This window comes from Eupeodes corollae, chromosome 2 (genome assembly GCF_945859685.1).
Source record: "Eupeodes corollae chromosome 2, idEupCoro1.1, whole genome shotgun sequence".
NCBI classification, from domain to species: Eukaryota; Metazoa; Arthropoda; class Insecta; order Diptera; family Syrphidae; genus Eupeodes; species Eupeodes corollae.
Genome location: NC_079148.1, coordinates 79056836 through 79078035, shown reverse-complemented (window position 1 = coordinate 79078035; position 21200 = coordinate 79056836). Strand labels below are relative to the sequence as shown.

At 33.2% G+C, this 21200-nt stretch overlaps 1 protein-coding gene across 1 annotated transcript; it reads right to left on the bottom strand.

Annotated features, from left to right (window-relative positions):
* Window positions 1-1924: 1924 nt before the first annotated feature.
* On the bottom strand, window positions 1925-20997 carry LOC129945064 (uncharacterized). Its single transcript, XM_056054725.1, has 16 exons — window positions 20680-20997; window positions 11809-11961; window positions 11405-11729; window positions 10873-11239; window positions 10489-10812; window positions 10164-10290; window positions 9929-10085; window positions 9154-9341; window positions 8977-8990; window positions 4844-4910; window positions 4453-4777; window positions 3628-3994; window positions 3233-3556; window positions 3024-3153; window positions 2801-2957; window positions 1925-2159 (listed from the first exon to the last, which is right to left on the bottom strand). The coding sequence occupies exons 2-16, from the start codon at window positions 11858-11860 to the stop codon at window positions 1952-1954; spliced, it is 3132 nt and encodes a 1043-aa protein (XP_055910700.1). The 5' UTR covers window positions 11861-11961; window positions 20680-20997; the 3' UTR covers window positions 1925-1951.
* Window positions 20998-21200: the final 203 nt, after the last annotated feature.

Genomic DNA, 21200 nt, shown 5'->3' with positions numbered 1-21200 from the left:
AGATCGACTGTGAACTTTCCTGGTCTAAAACCATACTGATAAGGACCTATCAGGTTGTTGACGATTAGACGTTCACATATTACGGCAGAGAAGATTTTATAGGCGATGTTAAGTAGACTGATTATTCTATAGTTGCTGCAGTTTAGAGGGTCACCTTTTTTCAGGATCGGGCAAACAATACTGAGGTTCCATTCATCGGGCATGCTTTCTTCCTACCATATCTTATAGATAAGTTTCTGCATGCTCCTTACCAACTTATATCCAGCTGCTTTAAAGAGCTTGACATTCAAGCCATCCGCTGCAGCGGCTTTATTAGACTTCAGATTAGATATGGCAATCTTTACCTCGACTAAGTCGGGAGGACGGGATTGTTGGCGTTCGTCGTCTATGTTGAATGGATCATCCTGCCTGACAGCGAAATTCGATTCGTCGTCGCCGTTATACAGTCTGCAGAAGTGGTCCTTCCATATCCTTAGCATTAACTGCGGTTCCACTATGATGTATCCACTTTCGTCTTTGCAGCCTTCGGTTCTAGGTTTATGTACCTGTGAATTTCGTTTTACCTGTTCATAAAACTTTCAAATTTCATTTCTGCTTTTAAAACTCTCAACATCTTCGATACATTGTGTTGGCGGCAGAGAACTTCGAGAGAGGTTACTTGTACCTTGGTCCCTGTTTTGCCTTGGGTCTGGAAACCCCAAGTCCTACTTTGGCTACAACAAAGTAGTGGTTCGAGTCGATGTTAGCGCTCCTCGGAAAGTTCGAACATCCATGATACTGGAAGCGTGTTTGGCGTCGATCGCAATATGGTCGATCTGGCTGACGGTAGATTGATCTGAAGAACTTCAAGTTCCTTTGTGGATGTTGAAATGTGGAAAACGAGTACTGGCTACCATGATGTTTCGACCAGCAGCAAAATCTATGAGCCTAAATCCGTTGTCGGAAGAGTTGTCGTGCAGGCTGTTTTTCCCGATTATTCCACCAATGATGTCTTCCCTTCCTAGCTTGGCATTAAAATCGCCAAGGACAGTTTCAATATCGTAGTTTTGTCCAAGAGCTCGAAGAACATTTCTTTGGTGTTGTCATCTTTCTCTTCTGTGGGGGCGTACGCATATATCAGGCTAATGTTTCTGAATTTAGCCTTGATGCGTATGGTCATGAGGCGCTCATTGATGCACCTATAGCTCAAGACTTCTTGCCTAAGTCTGGCTCCAATGACAAAGCCGCATCCAAATAAGCGCGGTTGGTTTTCGAGGTAGCAGTCATCATTGTAAGTCTTTTTGCCCAGCATCCCATCGTATTTCCTAAATGGCGGTGATGTCTGCTTTATAGCAGTCTTGGGCCTAATTCTTTGGCCGCACGTGGTCTGTTAAGGAACCTAACATTCCACGTGCATAACTGAAATTCGTTGTCCTTAATTCGTTTGCGTAGGTTGGCAACAGTAAATCCGTCCGTATCCGAGGTTGATGCTTCGCAATTATGAAGTTTTTATGTGACCAGGAAGTCACCCCGACTACACAACCCCCAACCTGGAGGGCCAGATCCTTATAGTCCTGGGCTTCGGATAATTCGCAGAAGGTGTTCACTAAGTAGTTCAACCTTACTATAACTGTAGACGCCACCGTTGATTCCATCTCAGAAATTCCTCCACTGCCGTCTGGATAAGGAGAGGTGCCTTAGTGGAAATACTTCTCCACCTTTCCCGTTTGCTGCCCCAACAACTTTCCACCTGGGGTTGAAACCTCAATCTCCAGTTGAGGTACTAGGCACCCGATGTTCACCACGGGGAGGTGAGAGTAGGAGTTGGTAGACAGAGGTTGGCTTTGAGAAAAACCTGTGGATCTTGTGTCCATTTGAACACATAATCTAATTATAATTAGCATGTATAATTATACATCTTGTAAATAAAACACGACTTACCTTTCGTACACAATATTTATATTTAATGCTTTTAAGCAGCTAAGTCAGTAAATTTTTTGTTCTTTTTTCGTTCTTCGCCATTTGGAAGAAGTAAAGATAAGAAAGCACACACTAATAAGGGAATACTGGCAGAAAACATGGATGTTTTACAATGGTTTTCAATTAATATACCAACAAAATTTGTTCCAGTAACACTTCCTATTCTCCCCAGCATAAGAGAAATACATACAGCCATTGCTCTGCAATTAATAAAAGAACGGATGAAATATTGAAACTAACAAAAATCTTTTTGTCTAAAAAATATTTTGTTCATATTTTTGTATTTAATGGAATTTAAAGTGCATTTAATCTCTTTTTTAAGTTACAAGTCGGGATATTCCGATATCGGTAAAAAATATGTTTGAGTAAAATGTAATTTATTCATTTAAAAATAAAACGAACAATTTATTTAATAGCGATACTTTTTCAAGTCTTCATCCATCAAATTGATATTTCAAATACATGTTTTAGAAAATATTGACAACAACCTGTTAAAGATATTTTCATATTATAATAAATTAGTAGTTAGCACTTTGTCATTTCATTATGGGCATTTTAAATTGTTTGTTCAGAACAGGGCTTGATTTGCAAACAAAATTGCGTTCATTGTTTTTGCCAGAGTGTTCAAAACATGATGGAGTTCTATTTTCAGAATTCTTACAGCAACTTTTGAGATTTGTTTGAGAAATTAAGTTCACATCATGAAATAAAGACTTGCTAACTATTATTTCAACATGAACATTTTTTGATTTCCTTGAAATTTAAAACAATTCTTAAAACAATCCATTTAAGAGTAGTTATTAAATTCAGTGACAATCAAATGTACATACACGTAACTCACCTGAGATTAGTTGGAAATATATCCACAGTTATTATATTAACAATCGATGTTGCTATTCCACAAACAAGAAGAACAATTTGAAGGTAAATAGCCACTATCGGGACTGTTACAATTGTACCCAAGACTCCACATGTCCCACAAACAAATAAAACAATAACTAAAATAAATAATGAAAAGATTTACGAATATTTCCACTCTCTCTAAAATAAAAAAAAAAACTTACAAAGATTCGGAGATCTTCCAATTTTTCCAGTTGAATAACCTGTAGTCAAAAATAAGCTCAAATATACTAACTCAAGAGCTAAGGTATGTTTATAAGTTGATGACTCCATAACCGCATTACAACTGGTTTTCTAAAATTATTAATTTAATATAAAACTTAGTGGTATTTGGTATATATGGTGATATATTCAATAAGAAATTTTAAATTACCGTTTCAAAAAACATATCTGTTGCATTAGTAATGGGTTCTTTCATAGCATTTACAATATCGCAAATTTCAAGCCTATCATCTGGATTCAAATTAGTATATTGCATAACTTTATTGAGAATGAAGGGAAACCACATGTAATATCCATGAGCTGTGTAGAAAAGCCAAAATTGGATAAAACACGCCAGAAGGGTTTTTCGGCAGTGTTCTGGCATAAACAATGGAACTGTCTGATTCCACATCGACTTAGCAATTGCCGAAGCACTTTTTCCATTATTTACTGTTAATTTTTGAATTTCATCATTGTCAGGTTTAATTGAAGTTATCTGTTAGAGAGAGAAAATAGTGAATGTAATACGAATACTTCATCTTCAAAAAAAGCTAAACTAATGCTTACTTCAAAATTAGCACGAGTATTACCAGTATTGATTGAATACATTTTTCTTAACACTTTAATGGCAGCTTCTTCCTTACCAATTGACAAAAGATACTTCGGGCTTTCGGGAATGAAGAAAAGAGTGAGTCCACATATCAAGCCGAGTGTTCCAATTACACAGATATACAACCTCCATGGTTTGTATGTCAATTCTAAGATTGGAATTTCATAGGACCAATGTTGATTAATAATAGCCCAAGCTGATAGTGGAAAGAAAATAGCTGTGACTGCTGAAATAAATGCCGCTGACAGAATTGCACGGTTCCTCAGTTTGTTGCAGTGAAATTCTCCAAGATAGGCAAAAATTGTTGCAGAACCACCACAAATCCTTAATATTATAAATGTTAAACAAATTATATTTAAGTGTGTTTGATGCAATATGATGTTTGAAGTTTTCAATACTCAAAAAAAATAATTTGACAATTAAGGTTCATTAAATAAATACCGCTACACGAGCGAATTACGTGTTAATATTATTATTATGGTTTTTGATTAATTTTAACGTCAATTATAGGTTATCACAGTCAAAAATAAGTGTACTACTTTCAAAATTTGGTAAACGTTTTCTCAACGATTTATGCTTGTTTCTGCAATAGTCATAAAAATCGCTCTAAATAAAATGTACGTGACGGTTTTTAAAAGAAAATACATACATTACCGAAACATGGCATTATATGATACAACTTCATTACATTGTCACTTTTGTATCATTTTAAACCACATTAAATTGAACTGCCCGTAAATTTCACCATTAATAATAAACATTTATACTTAAGAAAAACTTACAAAAATCCATTGATGTAACGCAAAATAATAAGAGTCCAAAAGTTTGGAGAGAAACTCGAGATCACACTCACAAAATATCCAGCAATCAGTGTCGGTCTTATGACATTCCTTCGTCCAGTTGTATCAGCCAAAAATCCCCACAGATGTGAGCTAGAAATCATTCCCAGAAAACTTACAGCTCCAAGAATTCCTTTCTTTTGATAAGATAAATCCATATCACAATTGATCACAGGTAAAACAAAACTAACTCCCACACATTCCAGGACCACATTTATCATAATCATTCCCGATAAAAGAATAAGCAAGTAATTAAATTTTCCGAATTCTGCAACAATTATCAAGAAAAAAAAACACTGTTAAACTATGTTTAATTTTAAATTTGGTAACATACTTGTTTTAGCCAGAGCATCGTCAATAAATACCCTCTCAGTTTTCTTGGCCATGATTATGTACGAGTACTTTTTCCCAAATCGAATTCGGAACAATTTGATACAACTTTGACAATGAACCTATGTAGATTGTGCTTAGTAAAAATAAGGACTATCTCTACTTATCGTTTAAAATTTGAATTTCCAAGATAAACGCTTACTCTATAAACAATTCATTCTTGTATAATTCTTTTTCATCATTAAAGAAATACAAAAGCAAATATTTTCAGAGATTTTTTGCTGTTGAACAAAGAGCAAAGATCCATAAATATTAAGATATTAAATGGGGTTAACATTTATGATGATTTCTACTCCACATAAACGTGATATAACATTAGATTCAGATCCGATGACATAGAATAGATATCAGACTTTTAAAAGAGATGATCATGTGACTTCACTTAGCTAAACTCTTTATAAATATTTTAGTAAAAGGCTTCGGGAACTAGAAGCGTCGCGCCTTCCCCAAAATATTAACAAGAAATTATTATTTGTTAGTAGAACTGCCTATTTTTGTATTACAATTTTGGATTATTTAGCTATATTCTACGATTGATAATATTTGTATTCTACTCTCATGAAATAGCAAAATTTTGTTTAACAACAAATTATGTTAAAGAAAGTTTTTAATTATTAAATTATTCAATTCTTAAGTTATAGCGCGTTAATATTCACGTATATGTTGTCTTTCTTGCTCTTTCGATTAGAGTCTGGGCTATCTGGCTGGCGGTAGCGGTTGCGTTTGTTCCTTAATTATTATAGCCAGACATTTTTATGATTGTTTATTATGTTCCATACACAATTTTTTTAATTTTTTTAAATACATAATTCAAAGCAAATATTTGCAACGAATTCACTGATATAATGGGAAAACAAGTCCTAATGAAAATTGTAGGTGAAATTAGATCGGCAAAATATTTTTCCCTAAGTGTTTACAGTACACCCGACCTTTCTCATATTGACCAGTTGACTTTTGTAATTCGGTATGTTAAAAATTGTATTCCCATCGAAAGGTTCTTAAAATTTATACCTATTCAAGAGCATACATCTGAATACTTGGCTGACACAATCTTGACATTTTTGGAAAATCATGATATTTCAATAGAGGATTGTAGAGGACAAAGCTATGATAATGCGTCAAATATGTCAGGAAAATATTCTGGTTTGCAAGCAAGATTAAAGGAGATGTGAGAATTTGCTACATTTGTACCTTGTGCACATTCTATTAACTTGGTAGGCCTTTATATGGATGGTTGTGTGCAGGAGGCAACAAGTTTCTTTCAAGTATATACAACTTTTTTTCTGCTTTTACACATCGCTGGAATAAATGAATGTTTAGGTCAACATAGAGTTCTTAAAAGCCTTTCTGAAACAAGATGGTCAATTAACTCGCTCCATCATCAGCAAATTACTGAAGCCTTTACATTTATCTGAAGAGATCCAGAGCAAGCTCCGAACACAAAAAACAAAACTGGATTTAATCATTTTAGCAGAAATTTGTAGCCAGTGTAAAACCAGTAAAGCATTCAAAAAGAAACAATATCGATTGACGTTGCTGCTAATATGCTTTGTTTACTACGTTTTTTTCATAAATTATCTTAGGGAGAATTATAAATTTGAATTCAGAATCCGGATGCTAATTATAAGGACTTACTGGAACAAAAAATAGTACGAATTTCGCGTGCCACATATTTTGATGGTCTGCACCCTCCCTTCTCCAGCTAATTGGGAAAAAAAGTTTAAAATATCCAATTATTGACACTTTTACTTTGCAATTAAAAATACGATCCAATTGCAATCAAGAAATTAATGCATTGTTTTGATTTTTTTGTCGATTGCAATATTTGACTTCAGTGGAGTTGCAAAATTCTTGCGAACAATTTAAAAAAAAATACTATAGAGATGTCAATGCAGAAGCACTTGAGGTAGAATGTCTGCACCTCGTAAAGTATTTAAATGTATTCAATAAAGATGTTAAATGAAGATCTTAATACAATATCAAAATTGTACAGTCTAATTACAGTGGATCAAATTGGGAACACCTTCCAATTGTAGAAACTGTCTGTAGAATTTTTTATCTTTGATGGTTTCAAACTACAATGAAGAGCGTTCATTTTCGACATTCACATGCATAAAATGAGCTTTGACGAACAATGCTACAAGATATATTAAAAAGGTTTTCAATTTTATCAATTGAAAATGAACAACTGCAGAAAATTGAATTTGATGACTTAATTCATGATTTTGCAACAGACAAGTCAGAAAAGTATGCCTTTAATAATATTTTATTATAAAGAAATAAATTTACATAAAATTAAAGAACAAATATAAAAACATTAGAAATCAACCAAAAAAACAATAGAAATTATCAAAAACTCTAAGGTTAATTAAAAAAAATTATAAAAGCATAAAAAAGTATCTGTTTTATGTTTTTCTTAGTAAAAATAATAAAAAAAAACACAAATTAATTTTAAAATGATTTTTTTAACCTTAGAATACAAAAAATATATTATACCTATTTTTTGGGCCCTGGGCCCGCAAAAGTCTAAAGACTCCACTGCTGATCCCATATGGATACTTTAAATTAAACAATAATACTTTATTCTAATGCCTTTTAATTTAATTTATTTTTTTATTTATTACAAAACTAAAAACAAAAACTAATTTCAATTCGAACTATCTAACATTTTTTGTTTTACTTTGTTTTTGTACTTTGTTTTATATGTCTGTCAAAATATAAATACTGAAATAACCATTTAATAGTAAGTCCAACGCACCAGCCATAATGCCACGTTTTCTATTTACTAATTATAATTATAAATGCTTTCAATCTCTCAGAGATTGAAGTGAGAAATAATTGTGATAGCCTCACCATATTTTATTTGTTTTTAATTTTTAAATAAATTATGTACCAAAATGCACCTACTCCTTTAAATTCAAGAAACAATAATTTTTCTCTCTCTAATTTGTAAGATTTGTTGACTCTTTTTTGATAAAAATATTTTCAAATGGTCACTCAAAACAGTATTTTTTTAAATTTTTTTCTAGCATCAGCTCAAAGCTACGAGCAAGCAAAATGAAAATGATAGTAAAAGTAGACCCTAAAAATTGTGATTCAAGAAAAATGCTTTTCTATGTATGGAGACGTCAAAATTAAATATTTAGACCAAGTCCTGCTGCTAAAACAAGAAAAACTTATCATGTTTATTTCGATATTCGAACAAAAAGCTAATTTGATAGTATGAAGATATTCATTCGATTGAACTTGGTGTATTTTTACTTTCTAACCAAAAAAGAATTCATTTTTGAATAATTGCAAAAAAATTAACTTGAAAAAGCGTATTTTCGGGATGAGCTGTTTGAAATTAACTGATGTTTCTATTTGATTTGAACATTCGAGATTTGATAAAGAAATACAATAACCATTAAATTTATATATTAACTATATATTTATACATATGTTTACTATATTTTTATTTGAACTTGTGTGTCAAATCTCCTATTAAGTGCGGTTATTCTGATAATGCTTCCTCGGATTCGGTAACAACTTAAAGATTGTTGTCATTGCAACCCAGCTGTTTTTTTTATTAAATTTGTAATTTCCTTCTTTTGTTTTTGATTTAAAATCTGCCCAAACCTAGAACCAACATTCTTTGTTACAAATAAAAACTAACATACACATACATACATACATATGTACATGTTTTGTACGCGAAAAAAAATTTGAACGACACAAAAATGACATTTATTTCGAATCTTTTGAAAGTCAAGATTTGCTTAGTTTTTGAATAAACTTGAATCTTTTCAGTCTCGGCATACAGTTCTATAGAATTAGATTAACTTTTTATCGAAATCGAATCTAAAAACAAGCGGCAATAACTAAGGTTTCACTTTAGCCTTTAAAATACACACTATGTTATATTAATTTTGTAAAGGCTCATTTACAGAACATTAATGAACATTTTAAAGCAATGCTCAAAACCTCGTCTTTATTTTAAATATTAAACGCCCCCTCCTTATGCTCAAAAGTCTGAATGCGCCCTTGGTTGCATCCATAATTTTTGAGATAAAAAATGATAATTAATAATAAAATTACTATATTGGAAATCACTATATACAAAATTAAGAGATATTTGTAAAAATACACAGAACAATTTTTAAATAAATACGTTATATTCCTGTAAGTTTGTTACAAAAGTTGTTTTTTTTCTTATAAAATACTAATTGTTTACAAATAAATGTTGATCTTATTTCTAAAGAGCAATATCATTACTGTTTTTCTTTTTCTTCGGTTCTTCGCCGTTAGGTAGAAGTAATGATAAGAATGCACACACTATGAGCGGAATACTGGCTGTAAGTAATGAAGTCTTACAATAATCTTCAATTAATATGCCCACAACATTGGTTCCAGTGACACTTCCAATTCTTCCGAGCATAAGAGAAATACACACAGCCATTGCTCTGAAATGGAAGAAAAACAAGAGTTATAATACTGAATCAAAATACTGAATTTTAAATCAAAGGATTTTTTAAAACTGGGAACATATTGAACGACTGGAATAAAAAGCTAGTAAGGTTATGGTGTTTTCTTGGCTCTTCAACATTCTTTCCATCATGGTGAAAATTCGTGTTATTGACAATTCAACTATCGCTTAATACGGCATTCCGCTTTTCATTACTTTTTTTTACAACGATTACCACAATAATGTCATTTAATTGAGCATTTAGTAATTCTTCTCATAGGGAATAAATGTTTTAGATTTACTTGCTCAACTTACCACTAAACTGATACAAAATCTTTTGAGACCATATACATAATTGAACTCAATCAAAACTTGTTTTACGACAAACTAGTTTAAAGGTTGTTTTGCGTTTAAGTTTTTCTCAATTTTAATAATAATAAAATTTATGACAGCAAAATAATATTTTGAGAAAATCTCAAAACTGACTTAGAACTAGTTTTGACGTAAAGCCAATTTTAAGTTAGCTTTTTAATTTGGCAGTAAATGATAATTACAAACTAATTTATTAAACTACATACAACTCACCTTAGATTAGTGGGAAATATGTCCACAGCAATTATATTGACGATTGGTGTAGCAATTCCGCATACAAGCAAAATAATTTGAAAATACACAGCTACTATTGGTACTGTAACAACTGCGCTTAAGACTCCACATGTGCCACAAACGAATAAAACAATAACTGGAATAAAATAATATAACATTTTAAAAAAATACGTTAAAAATTCCGGTTTTTTTCTACAGAAGATGAAAAACTTACACAGATTTGGTGTTCGACCAAATTTTCCTGTAGAGAAACCTGAACCCAAAAATAAAGCCAAATATATAAACTCAAAGGCTAAGGTATGTTTATAAGTTGATGGCTCTAAGACTGCAACACAAGTTTTCTAAAAATATATATATCAAATATTAAGTAGTTCTACCAAAAAAAAAGTTTAAAATTTTAGATTTAAGAAAGTCTGAATCCAGCACACAAAGTGAAACAAAATTTATTGATTTTTTCTGGCTTAAGACGTTTAGATTGTTTCAAAGACTTCTCTTTAACGCTATAAAATTTAGATTAAACTGTAAGTTTTTTTTCTTACATTTTCAACAGCCAAATTTGTTGCATTAGCAATGGTTTCTTGCATATGATACACAATTCCACAAATGTCAAGCCTTGCATCCGGGTTGGCTTTAGTGAATTGCATAACTTTATTGACAAAGAATGGAAACCATATGTATACTCCATGAGCTGAATAATAAAGCCAAAATTGAATTAAACAAGCTAGAATTGTTTTCCTGCAGTGTTCTCGCATAAATAGGGGAACCGTCTGCTGCCACATGGATTTTACGACCGCCGATACACTTTTGTCATTCTTCACTTTGAATCTTTGAACTTCATCATTATCGGGTTTAATTGATGTAATCTATAAATAAGAAAAGAAAATATTAAATGCTTTCAATTTGAAAGGAAACAGCTTACGTACTTCAAAACTGTCACGGCTATTGCCAGTATTGACTGAATACATTTTTCGTAATACTTTAATGGCAGCTTCTTCTTTACCAATCGAAAGGAGATATTTAGGACTCTCAGGAATATAGAACAGACTTAATCCACATATCAGACCAATTGATCCAAGTAAAACAATATACAGCCTCCAGGGTTTATATGTCAACTCTAAAATTGGAATTTCAAATGACCAATGTTGGTTTATAATAGCCCAAGCTATTAGTGGAAGAAAAATTGCTGTGGCTGCTGATAGAAAAGCTGCTGACATAATAGCGCGGTGCCTGTGCTGGTTGCTGTGAAATTCCCCAAGGTAGGCAAAAACTGTTGCAGAACCACCACATATCCTAGAATTTAAAAATTAATTTATTAGAAGTTATATTTAAAATAGAGCTTGCTGTTTTCAAAGATTTAAAAAAACTTAAATCTTGTACAAAATTTTGAAGACTCTAAGTTCTAGTATTTTTTAAACCAATTTTTACCGTAAAAATACTATGAATATCATTACTTACATAAATCCATTGATGTACCGCAAAATAACAAGAGTCCAAAAGTTTGGTGAAAAACTTGAAATCAAAGTTACAAAATAACCAATAAATAGCGTGGGCCTCATAACATTTCTGCGTCCAGTTGTATCAGCCAAAAATCCCCACAGATGTGAGCTGGAAATCATTCCCAAAAAACTAACTGCCCCAAGTATTCCCTTTTTTTGATAAGATAAATTCATATCACAGTTGATCACAGGTAAAACGAAACCAATTCCTATACATTCTAGGACCACGTTAATCATAATCATTCCCGATATAAAAATGATGAAGTAATTAAATTTGCCGAATTCTATATCAAAAAAAAAATGTTAATTAAAACTTCTTTTATTTCAAATTTTCTAAATTTGTCTATTTTCAAATAAACTTACGTGTTTCAGCAAGAGCATCGTCAATACATAATTTTTCAGTTTTTTTCGCCATGATGAGGAAATTGTTTATTGCAATTTTCACAATAAATTTGTAGAGTGTGTTTGATTCACTTATTTAGTAACTTCTTTGTTTGTTTGTTTTTTTGCCAAAATCTACAAGTATGAAATTCTATAAGACTTCGGCAAACAGTTATGGACATCATATTTCAAGTAATTATATAAGGAAACATATTTGTGTCTATTAAGAAGCTCAAGAAAAATAGTCATAGCTTGGACATCTTAAGACATTATTTTATTTAATGTAAATAAAATGTGGAAGGCAACAATAGCTTAGTTTACAAAAAATGCCTACATTCGATTACGATATAGAATAACTCAAAGGGTTTAAAGAATCTGGATGTTTTTGTAGTTTTAATTATAATATTGTAGACTTATAAAAATAGATAAAGAAAGGTGGAGCAACAGTCCATTGGGAACTAGGGCCTAGTGTATTACAACTCTCAACCATTCCTGGTGTGCTAGTAATGTTGTCAGGAATGGAGGGGGCGTACAGTTTCAACCTGAATCCAAACAGCTAATTTGAGAAAGCACTTTTCATGACAAGAATTAGTCTTCGAAGATTTGTCAATTCCTCGCAAGAGGCAGTACCCGTGAACAAAAAACTTTAGATGACACAGGAAGGGATTGAATCCAAGACCTTCGGCATGACAGTCCAACGCATTAACCTTCACCCCACGGGTGCTATATATTCAAGCCTTAGCAACTTTTTTTTTTACACATTTAAGCCCAATCTGTAAAACGAAGTTAATGTTAACTACATTGAACGAATTCCTATCAATCTAACTTAAACTGTTTTATACGTTGGACCTTTTGAATAGAAAACTACATAATCTTTATCTATGTATTTAACTTCAATCCGAAAGATTCATCATTTAACCTCAAACAATTCGTACACGATTTCTTAGGATCAAATGAAGACAAAAAAGAGGCTGGGATGCAACCCACATTGATAAGTTCTCATCTCGTCTATTGATTGCTCTAAAAATATTAATAATAACATTTTTTGAAGTCAATAACTTTCTTTGTTCACATAACATTGGAGTCAAATCCCATTTCTTATAGGTTTTGTTATTATTTTTGTATTTCACGTTTGTGAAATTAATTATAAATTTAAATGTTCTAAAAAATAACAAACAGTTAGCAGCAATACTTTGCATACGATGAAATAAGTTTGGTTGGTATTACTTTCATAAGAAAATACAGACATGATTTTTCTAAGACTATCATGTTACGTTAAAAACAAAATTTAGCACAGAATAAACATATTGTGCAGTCAATACCTTCATTTATTCACGAGATTTCGAGAATAGAAAATCAATTTCTACAAATTTTGTGTGGTATTTTTTGAAGATTTCAATCGTAATAAAAAAAGCTGACTGATTTTTATATAAATTTAACTAAGCGTTGATGCTAATATTTTCATAATATGTAATTATCTGCCTGGTGAAAACACAGCGTCGCTGTTGAAGAAGCTATTGTGTATTCGCCCTAAGATCTTACGTGTTAAGCCTAAATCTCTAACGAAGTTTCTCGATTTGTCGCCCAGAGGGCAGTTCTGTTGCTGTCAAACACTGCAAGCGCCAACCAGGTGTACAATTCTTCATCTTCATAGCGTTGTGTATTTCGTCGCCGTTAGGTCGCAAATCAAGTGTGTTATTTAGAATTTTTATTTTTGATTAACATTTACAATGAGTTCACCGCCGCCACCGCCGTGTAAAACAAAAAAGAGAGACATGAGCCCTCGCCATTCCAAAAGAAGTTCATCGTCTTCGAGTTCTTCATCCTCACAGAGTGAGATGATTGCCTCACCACCACCAAACAAACGATCTCGCGAGGCGACATCAATTGATCAGCGGCTGGGTGAACTAGCAGATCAAGTTAATTATTTGTCCCAATGTATGGGCATGTTTGTTCCACAGGATGAGGAGGCGAGCATCGGACTGCACATGCCAATATCAGGTAATTTTCTGAGTCATCCAGAAGGTTCCAATAGATCACTAGATCTGGGTCAGTTGCAGACTGAGAGCGATGCAAGAGTGGTCCAGCCAGCGAAGAAAGAACATCTTGAAGCGCTTGTCAGGTTGCAACATTTTGGACTACCAACATGGAAGAATGTGAGATATTCCAAAGCAATGAAGATGTTGGCGGCTTCTCCAGGTTTCGTTGAACTTCAGGTAAATGATGAGCTCTGTTTGCTCAGTAAGACAAAAGATTATTTAGTTTCCACGGAGCAAGTAATGGCAGCTCTTTCTAATTCTTTGTTGGAACAAAAGTCTTTGTTGAAATCAGGACTTCAGTCAATTATTGACTGGGCTTTCAACTCACCGAATGACTTGAACCCAAACTCTTTGTTTGACAAATTTACAAATTTGTTTGGATCATCCTCTGATTCCTATAAAAACACAGAACTAGCATTGCAGGTGATATGTGGTAAGAGAGCTCAGTGCATTGAGGTGAGGCGTGAGAGATTAATTTCTGAGATATCTAATAAGAACATTCAGTCTGCGCTTAGAAACGTTAATCCAAGTGCAGAGCATCTTTTTGACAAACAGGCGCTACAGGCCTTAATGCAATCGCTTGGTGGATCTCAGTCTTGGCTAAGCACGCCTTCTTTTTCTAGGGAGAGAAGGCCTTTTCATAATCAACGGTCGTCTTACAGCGACAGAAAAAAGAGAAGTGAGACCAGGTATAATTATAAGAGATCTGCACACAGAAACAATTACAAAGAGAGGCAGGGAGATAGCAAGCAGGACAGAAGGGGAGCGAATTCCTTTCGCTCCAAAGAGAATACCAAGGCCAATAAATGACTCACAAACACCTTTCAGGGGAGGGCAGCTAAGGTTTTTCAAAGACAAGTGGCAGAACCTTGGCGCAAATTCTTTCATCCTACAAAGCATTTCTGGAGCAAGGATACCGTTTTGTTCCAAACCCCTTTTAGTTTTTCCAACAGAAGATATTTTACAAAATTTTTCGACAAATCCATCTCAAGAGATGGATCTTCAAGTACAAGAGATGAAAGAATCAGGTGTGTTAGAGCCCTCCCCTCAAGTCAGCCCAAGTTTTATTTCAAAGATGTTCCTAATAAAAAAATCCAGCGGGGGAGTTCGTCCCATTTTCGATCTGAGAGCGCTGAACAACTATGTAACAGAAAAGACTTTCAAACTGATCTCTCACGCCTCCGTCCCAGATTTTATACAGGCAAAAGATTGGATGGCAAAGATAGACTTATCACATGCATACTTTCATGTGCCAATAGCAGAAAGCCATCGACCCTTTCTGAGAGTAGTGTACAGAGGCGAACTCTTACAACTTACCTGCCTCCCGTTTGGCCTGTCGTCAGCTCCCAGGCTGTTTTCAGCCCTAACTTGTTGGATCGCGGAGATTCTTCGAAGCAGAGGTATCCGAGTTTTAGTTTACCTGGACGACTTTCTTTTGGTAGGTCAGGATTTGCCCAAGCTTACAGTTCAGGTCGCGGAGACTGTAAAACTTTTAGAGGCCCTCGGATGGGTGATAAATTTGAAGAAGTCGGTTGTCATACCAAATCAGGTTATGGAATTTCTGGGTATTCAGTGGGATTTGAAAGTGAATCGTATGAGTATTCCAGAGATAAAGAAGGAGAAGATCAGACTTTCTCTTCAGGCGTTGGTTCAAAAGAAATTTTGCAACCGGAAAAGACTTCAGAAGCTTTTGGGACAGCTGAACTTTGCAAGTTTTGTAATACCAAGGGGAAGATTAAACTGTCGCTGTCTTCTGATCTTCCTTCGAAGATTCAACAGACGTGTGAGACATATACTCCCCATCCCTCGGAGGGCCATGGAGGAGATCACTTGGTGGCTCGGAGCCACAGACAGGTTCTCACCAATTCACAAACCGGCAATAACAAACTTTTTGGTAACAGATGCGGCAGCCTCAGGTTGGGGTGCTCAATTGGACGACACTGCCTTGTCAGGTCGATGGTCAAGAAAACAGGTAAGGTGGCACTCCAATATGAAAGAGATGTATGCGGTGTACAGAGCTATAAGTGCCCGAGCGGATCGGCTGTGGGGCTCGCACATCTTGCTTCAAACAGACAATCGTACTCTCGTGGCTTACATTCGCAAGGAGGGGGGAACCAGGTCTATTGGCCTATTGGATCTAACTTATCAGATTCTTCACCTCGTAGATCAGTTCAATATAACCATATCTGCTTTCTACCTTCCGGGAAGGTACAATGGCATAGCAGACAGACTTTCAAGGGGTCGATCTATCCCCGAATGGCATCTTCTACCCGCAGCAAGGAAACTTATCTTCGAGAGATGGGGGGTACCCGACATCGATCTGTTTGCTTCAAGGGACACGGCTGTTGTCGAAAGATATGTGTCGATAGATTCAAGAGATCGTGCGGCAGAGTTTCTCGACGCATTCAGTCGCCATTGGAAGTTTCAACTAGGGTGGATATTTCCTCCACCAAATCTGATGCCGAAGGTGTTAGCTCACCTAAACCAGTCACAGGGAACCTACCTCATTGTAGCCCCCGAGTGGAAGCAAGTGTTTTGGATGCCCGACCTGAAGGCTCGGGCGCTAGAGCCACCACTAGCAATCAACAACCTGCGGAGGGTATTGATAGATATGACCACCAGACGTCCACCTCCACAGGTCGAACTTTTGAGCCTGAACGTATGGAGAGTTGGGGGTGGGGTAACCAGGTAGAAGCTTGGTCGAATGAAGAAAAAGAATTACTTAAGAGAGGATGGAGAGTTTCGACTTTAAGGACATACTTACCAGCTATAAGAGCTTGGATAGCTTGGTGCAAAGTAAATCATTTTAATGCGAATTCTCCATCAGGTCCCATTGTGGCTTGATTTTTGGCCTGGTTATTTTTAAAAGAAAACTATGCACCAAGTACTATTCTTGTCTATAAATCTGCAATTTCAACATTTTGTGGCCCAAATGCAGTTGAAAATCTGTCTTCACATTTCTTAGTGAAACAGATTTTAAAAGCAGTATCATTAGCAAGACCTGCTACGAGAAAGTTACAGACTTGGGATCCCCGGACTGTAGTAGATTGGCTGGCCTCAACAAAAAGTAAGGAGACCCTTTTTGACGCGTCAAGGAGGGCGGCTATCATCTTGCTACTTGCATCTGGACGAAGAGTTCATGATCTTACATTGCTTAGAGTTTCCCCCGATAGTTTTATAGAGGGTAAAAACGAGATTATATTACATCCGTCTTTTGGTTCGAAGACTGACTCAGCCACACATAGACAGTCCAGTTGGCAGTTACTCGAGCATTCAAACAAAAACATCTGTCCAGTATATTGGTTAAGGCGTTTAATCAGATTAGCCGAGGAGAGAAGAGCAAGTGTGGATAATCTTGACAGTCTTTTTATAAGCGTAAAGGGACCAGTCAGACCAGCATCAAGAACATTGATCGGCGGTTGGGTGCGTTCAGTTTTACGAGAGGCCGGAATAAGTGATACACCTGGTAGTGTGCGAGCCGCGGTTGCTTCACTAGGTTGGCTCCAGAACCACCCTGTTGATGAAATTCTTTCAAGAGGAAATTGGAGGGCGGAGAATACTTTCAGACGACACTACTGCAAGAATATAAATCTTAATCAATCCGTGAAGGAAAACCAACTTTTTCAGAATTTTAAAGCAAAGTAAAGACGAACTAAATTTTTATTTTTTTTTTGTAACCATACTATTTATGAATTAAATTTTTGTTTTGTTTAACAATAACTTATTATACAAGAAGAACAACATAGTCTGTCAAATCAATAGTATATCTCGGAGATATGATGTTAAATGGACTAGATTGATTAGAATATATTTTGTTTTATGGGAATTAGGTTCATAATTATTTTTTATTAGAACTATTTCTAGTTTTCATCATCATAGCGTTGTGCTCAAACACCAGCAGATAACAAACACGTCTTCAACAGCGACGCTGTGTTTTCACCAGGCAGATAATATGAGGGTTTTACACTAAAATAAAACCGTTATTATTTGCCGACAGAAAACACAGCGTCGCAGTAAGTTCCTTACTGGTGAAGACGCTATGAAGAATTGTACACCTGGTTGGCGCTTGCAGTGTTTGACAGCAACAGAACTGCCCTCTGGGCGACAAATCGAGAAACTTCGTTAGAGATTTAGGCTTAACACGTAAGATCTTAGGGCGAATACACAATAGCTTCTTCAACAGCGACGCTGTGTTTTCTGTCGGCAAATAATAACGGTTTTATTTTAGTGTAAAACCGTCATATTTGTTTGTTTTTTGTTTTAAGTTTTTATTTTTTGTAAAAAAGTCTTTACTTTAATTCTTCTCTAATTTGTACCTTTATTTTTTAATTTTTTAAGTAAAGTCATTTTTCTGTTCATAAAATATTTAAGGTGACAAATATTTTTGATTTATAAAAAAAGCTTTAGGTTGATTCTTTTCAGAATTATACTACTGTAATATTGCATCAAATTTTGTATATGTATATGAATTTAATTAAAGTTGATTGCGTTATTGGTTCGAGGGATATTTTTGGTCAAATAAAATGTTCGCTTTTTTTGTTGCTATAGCAATCCAACCATCCACCCTTTTTGTGTTATTATCTGTACAACAAAATCATTTTCAAGTAGATACATCTAATGGATTTTGAGAAATGGACGACGAAAAGTAGTACACACAGTTAGATTCTATGGACTTGAAATGTGCGTCGATGAATGTCAAAATGTTTAATTCCACAAATCGGGCCGATTATAATAACTCCATAAGAGTTAAGTTAATAATACGTTTTGCAATGTGTTTTTGAAATTGCAAAGATTAAATTAAAAAATACAATCGTTTGGCAGCAGTTAAGTTCAAAAAAGAAATGAAATTAGAATTGTCCTTTTTTGGTCTGCACCATTCATTCCTGACTAGAGAAGCTTCTGCCTAGCGCTGTGTAAACTACTTTTATCATACACGTCTTTAACTTTGATGATGCGCAAGTTAGTTCCTACCCAGTAACGTTTATATTCAGTGAAACAATAGCTGACGCAATATTATTATTTTTTTCGTATAAAACAAACGGTAGATGGTAGATGCAATCAGATTTACAAACAAATCAAACAGATTTATGAATACTCTTTTGATTATTGTTTTTGTTGACTGCTTTATTTATTTAAACAAATATTTTTGTATCGATCATAAAAATAATAATATATAAAAAGCGATAAAAATGACAATCTAATTAAAAAAACATACAATCATAGCATGCTAAGAAACCTATATATGATAAATGTAAACAAAATAACATTAAGCTTTTATCCAGTTGTTTTTTATTTATAAAATTAAGCTTATCCGTATTTACTTAAAATTATATACTTTTGTTTATTTTTGGTCTATGTTTAATCCGTGTTTGTAATTAAAATTAAAGTTTGCTGAAGAAATTAAATGTGTGTCTACCTTCCAAAAAATAAAATGGCCTCTACAACTACTTAAAAAAAAAGTTTTTATATTCCTCCAGAAACGTCTGTTATTTTTTTCTTAAATTTTCTCAAGAATAACGCAACTGATTTCAATATTTTTTGCTGCTCAAGCTCTGTATCCCACTGTCTGTGTTTTATTTATGATTTTTTAAAAATATTATTTTTTAGGAATTCGATATCTTCAAAAACGAATATGAAAAAGTTTTAAATAATGGCATACCACAAATATTTTTAAACTAAAATTGAAAAAATTTGTATATACAAAAATAATTTCAACGATTTTCAAATGAAAATTTTGAAAAATTAAGGTTTTTTTTAGAAATATAATGGCGTTAAAATCTTTGTAAACAGACCCTTCCGCAGGTAATATATTTACAGGAAATATTTTTAAACACAATGTTTGGATAAATGTTCGTGTAATTTTTTTTTAGGGTGTCTGTTATCTGCATCGTTTTATTTAAAAGTTGAAACGATTTAAAAAAAATACTCACATTGACAAAAAAATAACAGTAATACTTAAAAAAAAGAAAACTATGTTATTTGTGCTTATTTTTTCAAATCTATTTTCAGACTCAACATTTTTCATTTGTTTTTTGAAAATGTTACTGTTTTTTATTTGAAATAACAAAAGTAATAACTATGTAATGTCTTAGCTTTAATAAATATTAATTTTAATTTATATCTTCTTATTAGTAACATATTATATAATTCAAATTAATCAATTTAGAAACTTGAAACAAAATTTTAATTTCTTATAGTTGCTAGGTTAAAGGTTAAAACAAAAATCAAAACATTGTCAATGTGTAAGTTTACCGACGTAATTTTCATGTTTTACATTTCATAACAGAACATATAAAATTTTCTTAAATTTTATATGTTTTTTTTCGGAAAAATAATAACTATACAGTTTGTTTTTGAACAATTTTATTTTTCAGTTGAACAATTTTATTTTTCAGTTGAAAATTCACAAAAAGCAAATGAGAAAAATTATTCATAACCCTAAGATATTAATTATTTTTGAAAAATTTAAAGTAGGGAACATTTAATAATCAATCTTACAAATTTCTAGCAACCTACCAAAGTTCGAGCCTTGACAAATGTAATAGCAGAATAAATGTAAAATACGTTGATTTTTAAAATTTTGAACAAACTTTTGAATAAAATATAAACTAAATATTGAAGTAAGTCAAAAATAATTACATATAAGCGCAAAATGAGAATATTTATTACATATTTTTAAAATAACTTATAAATGAGTTTTCTTTTAAGGAAAAACCTTCGAATTCGTACCTTTTCAATTGAAAATTTGGGTATATTTTGTCAAAAAGATTTTTTTTGTAATAAAGACAAATATAATATAATAAAAATTGCATACCTATTTTTAGAACTGTTTCCAAAATTGAATTGGATTCCAAAATGAACGCAGATTTTTAATGAATTATAAACATGGCATTAATTATCCTAGATTATAATTTCATTCACAACTGACGTGGGATATTTTAATCCCAACAATCACTAACATGTGCACAATGAATTTTTGTACCATTAGTTCTTTAATAAAAATACTGCTTTATTCAACACATTTATTCTAAAATTCGAATATTATATGAAGACTCAAAATAAGTTTTTAAAAGAATGTTGTGTTCTTCGGTTAAAATTCGAACTACAACTTTATTTGTGAATGGTTTATAACTAACTGTTTTGTAATGTCTAAGCTTTTAAAATGAAACCTTAAAAACCTAAACTAAAAAAAAAATATAAAAAAAATAAAATACACATACTAACACATTAAATTCTTATTGGTAATTTGTTATTAAGCACTCAAATGTCAAATACGAGTAAGTACCTAGGTAAGTTTGATCATTTTGAATTACAAATCCAAATTATAATAAAAAA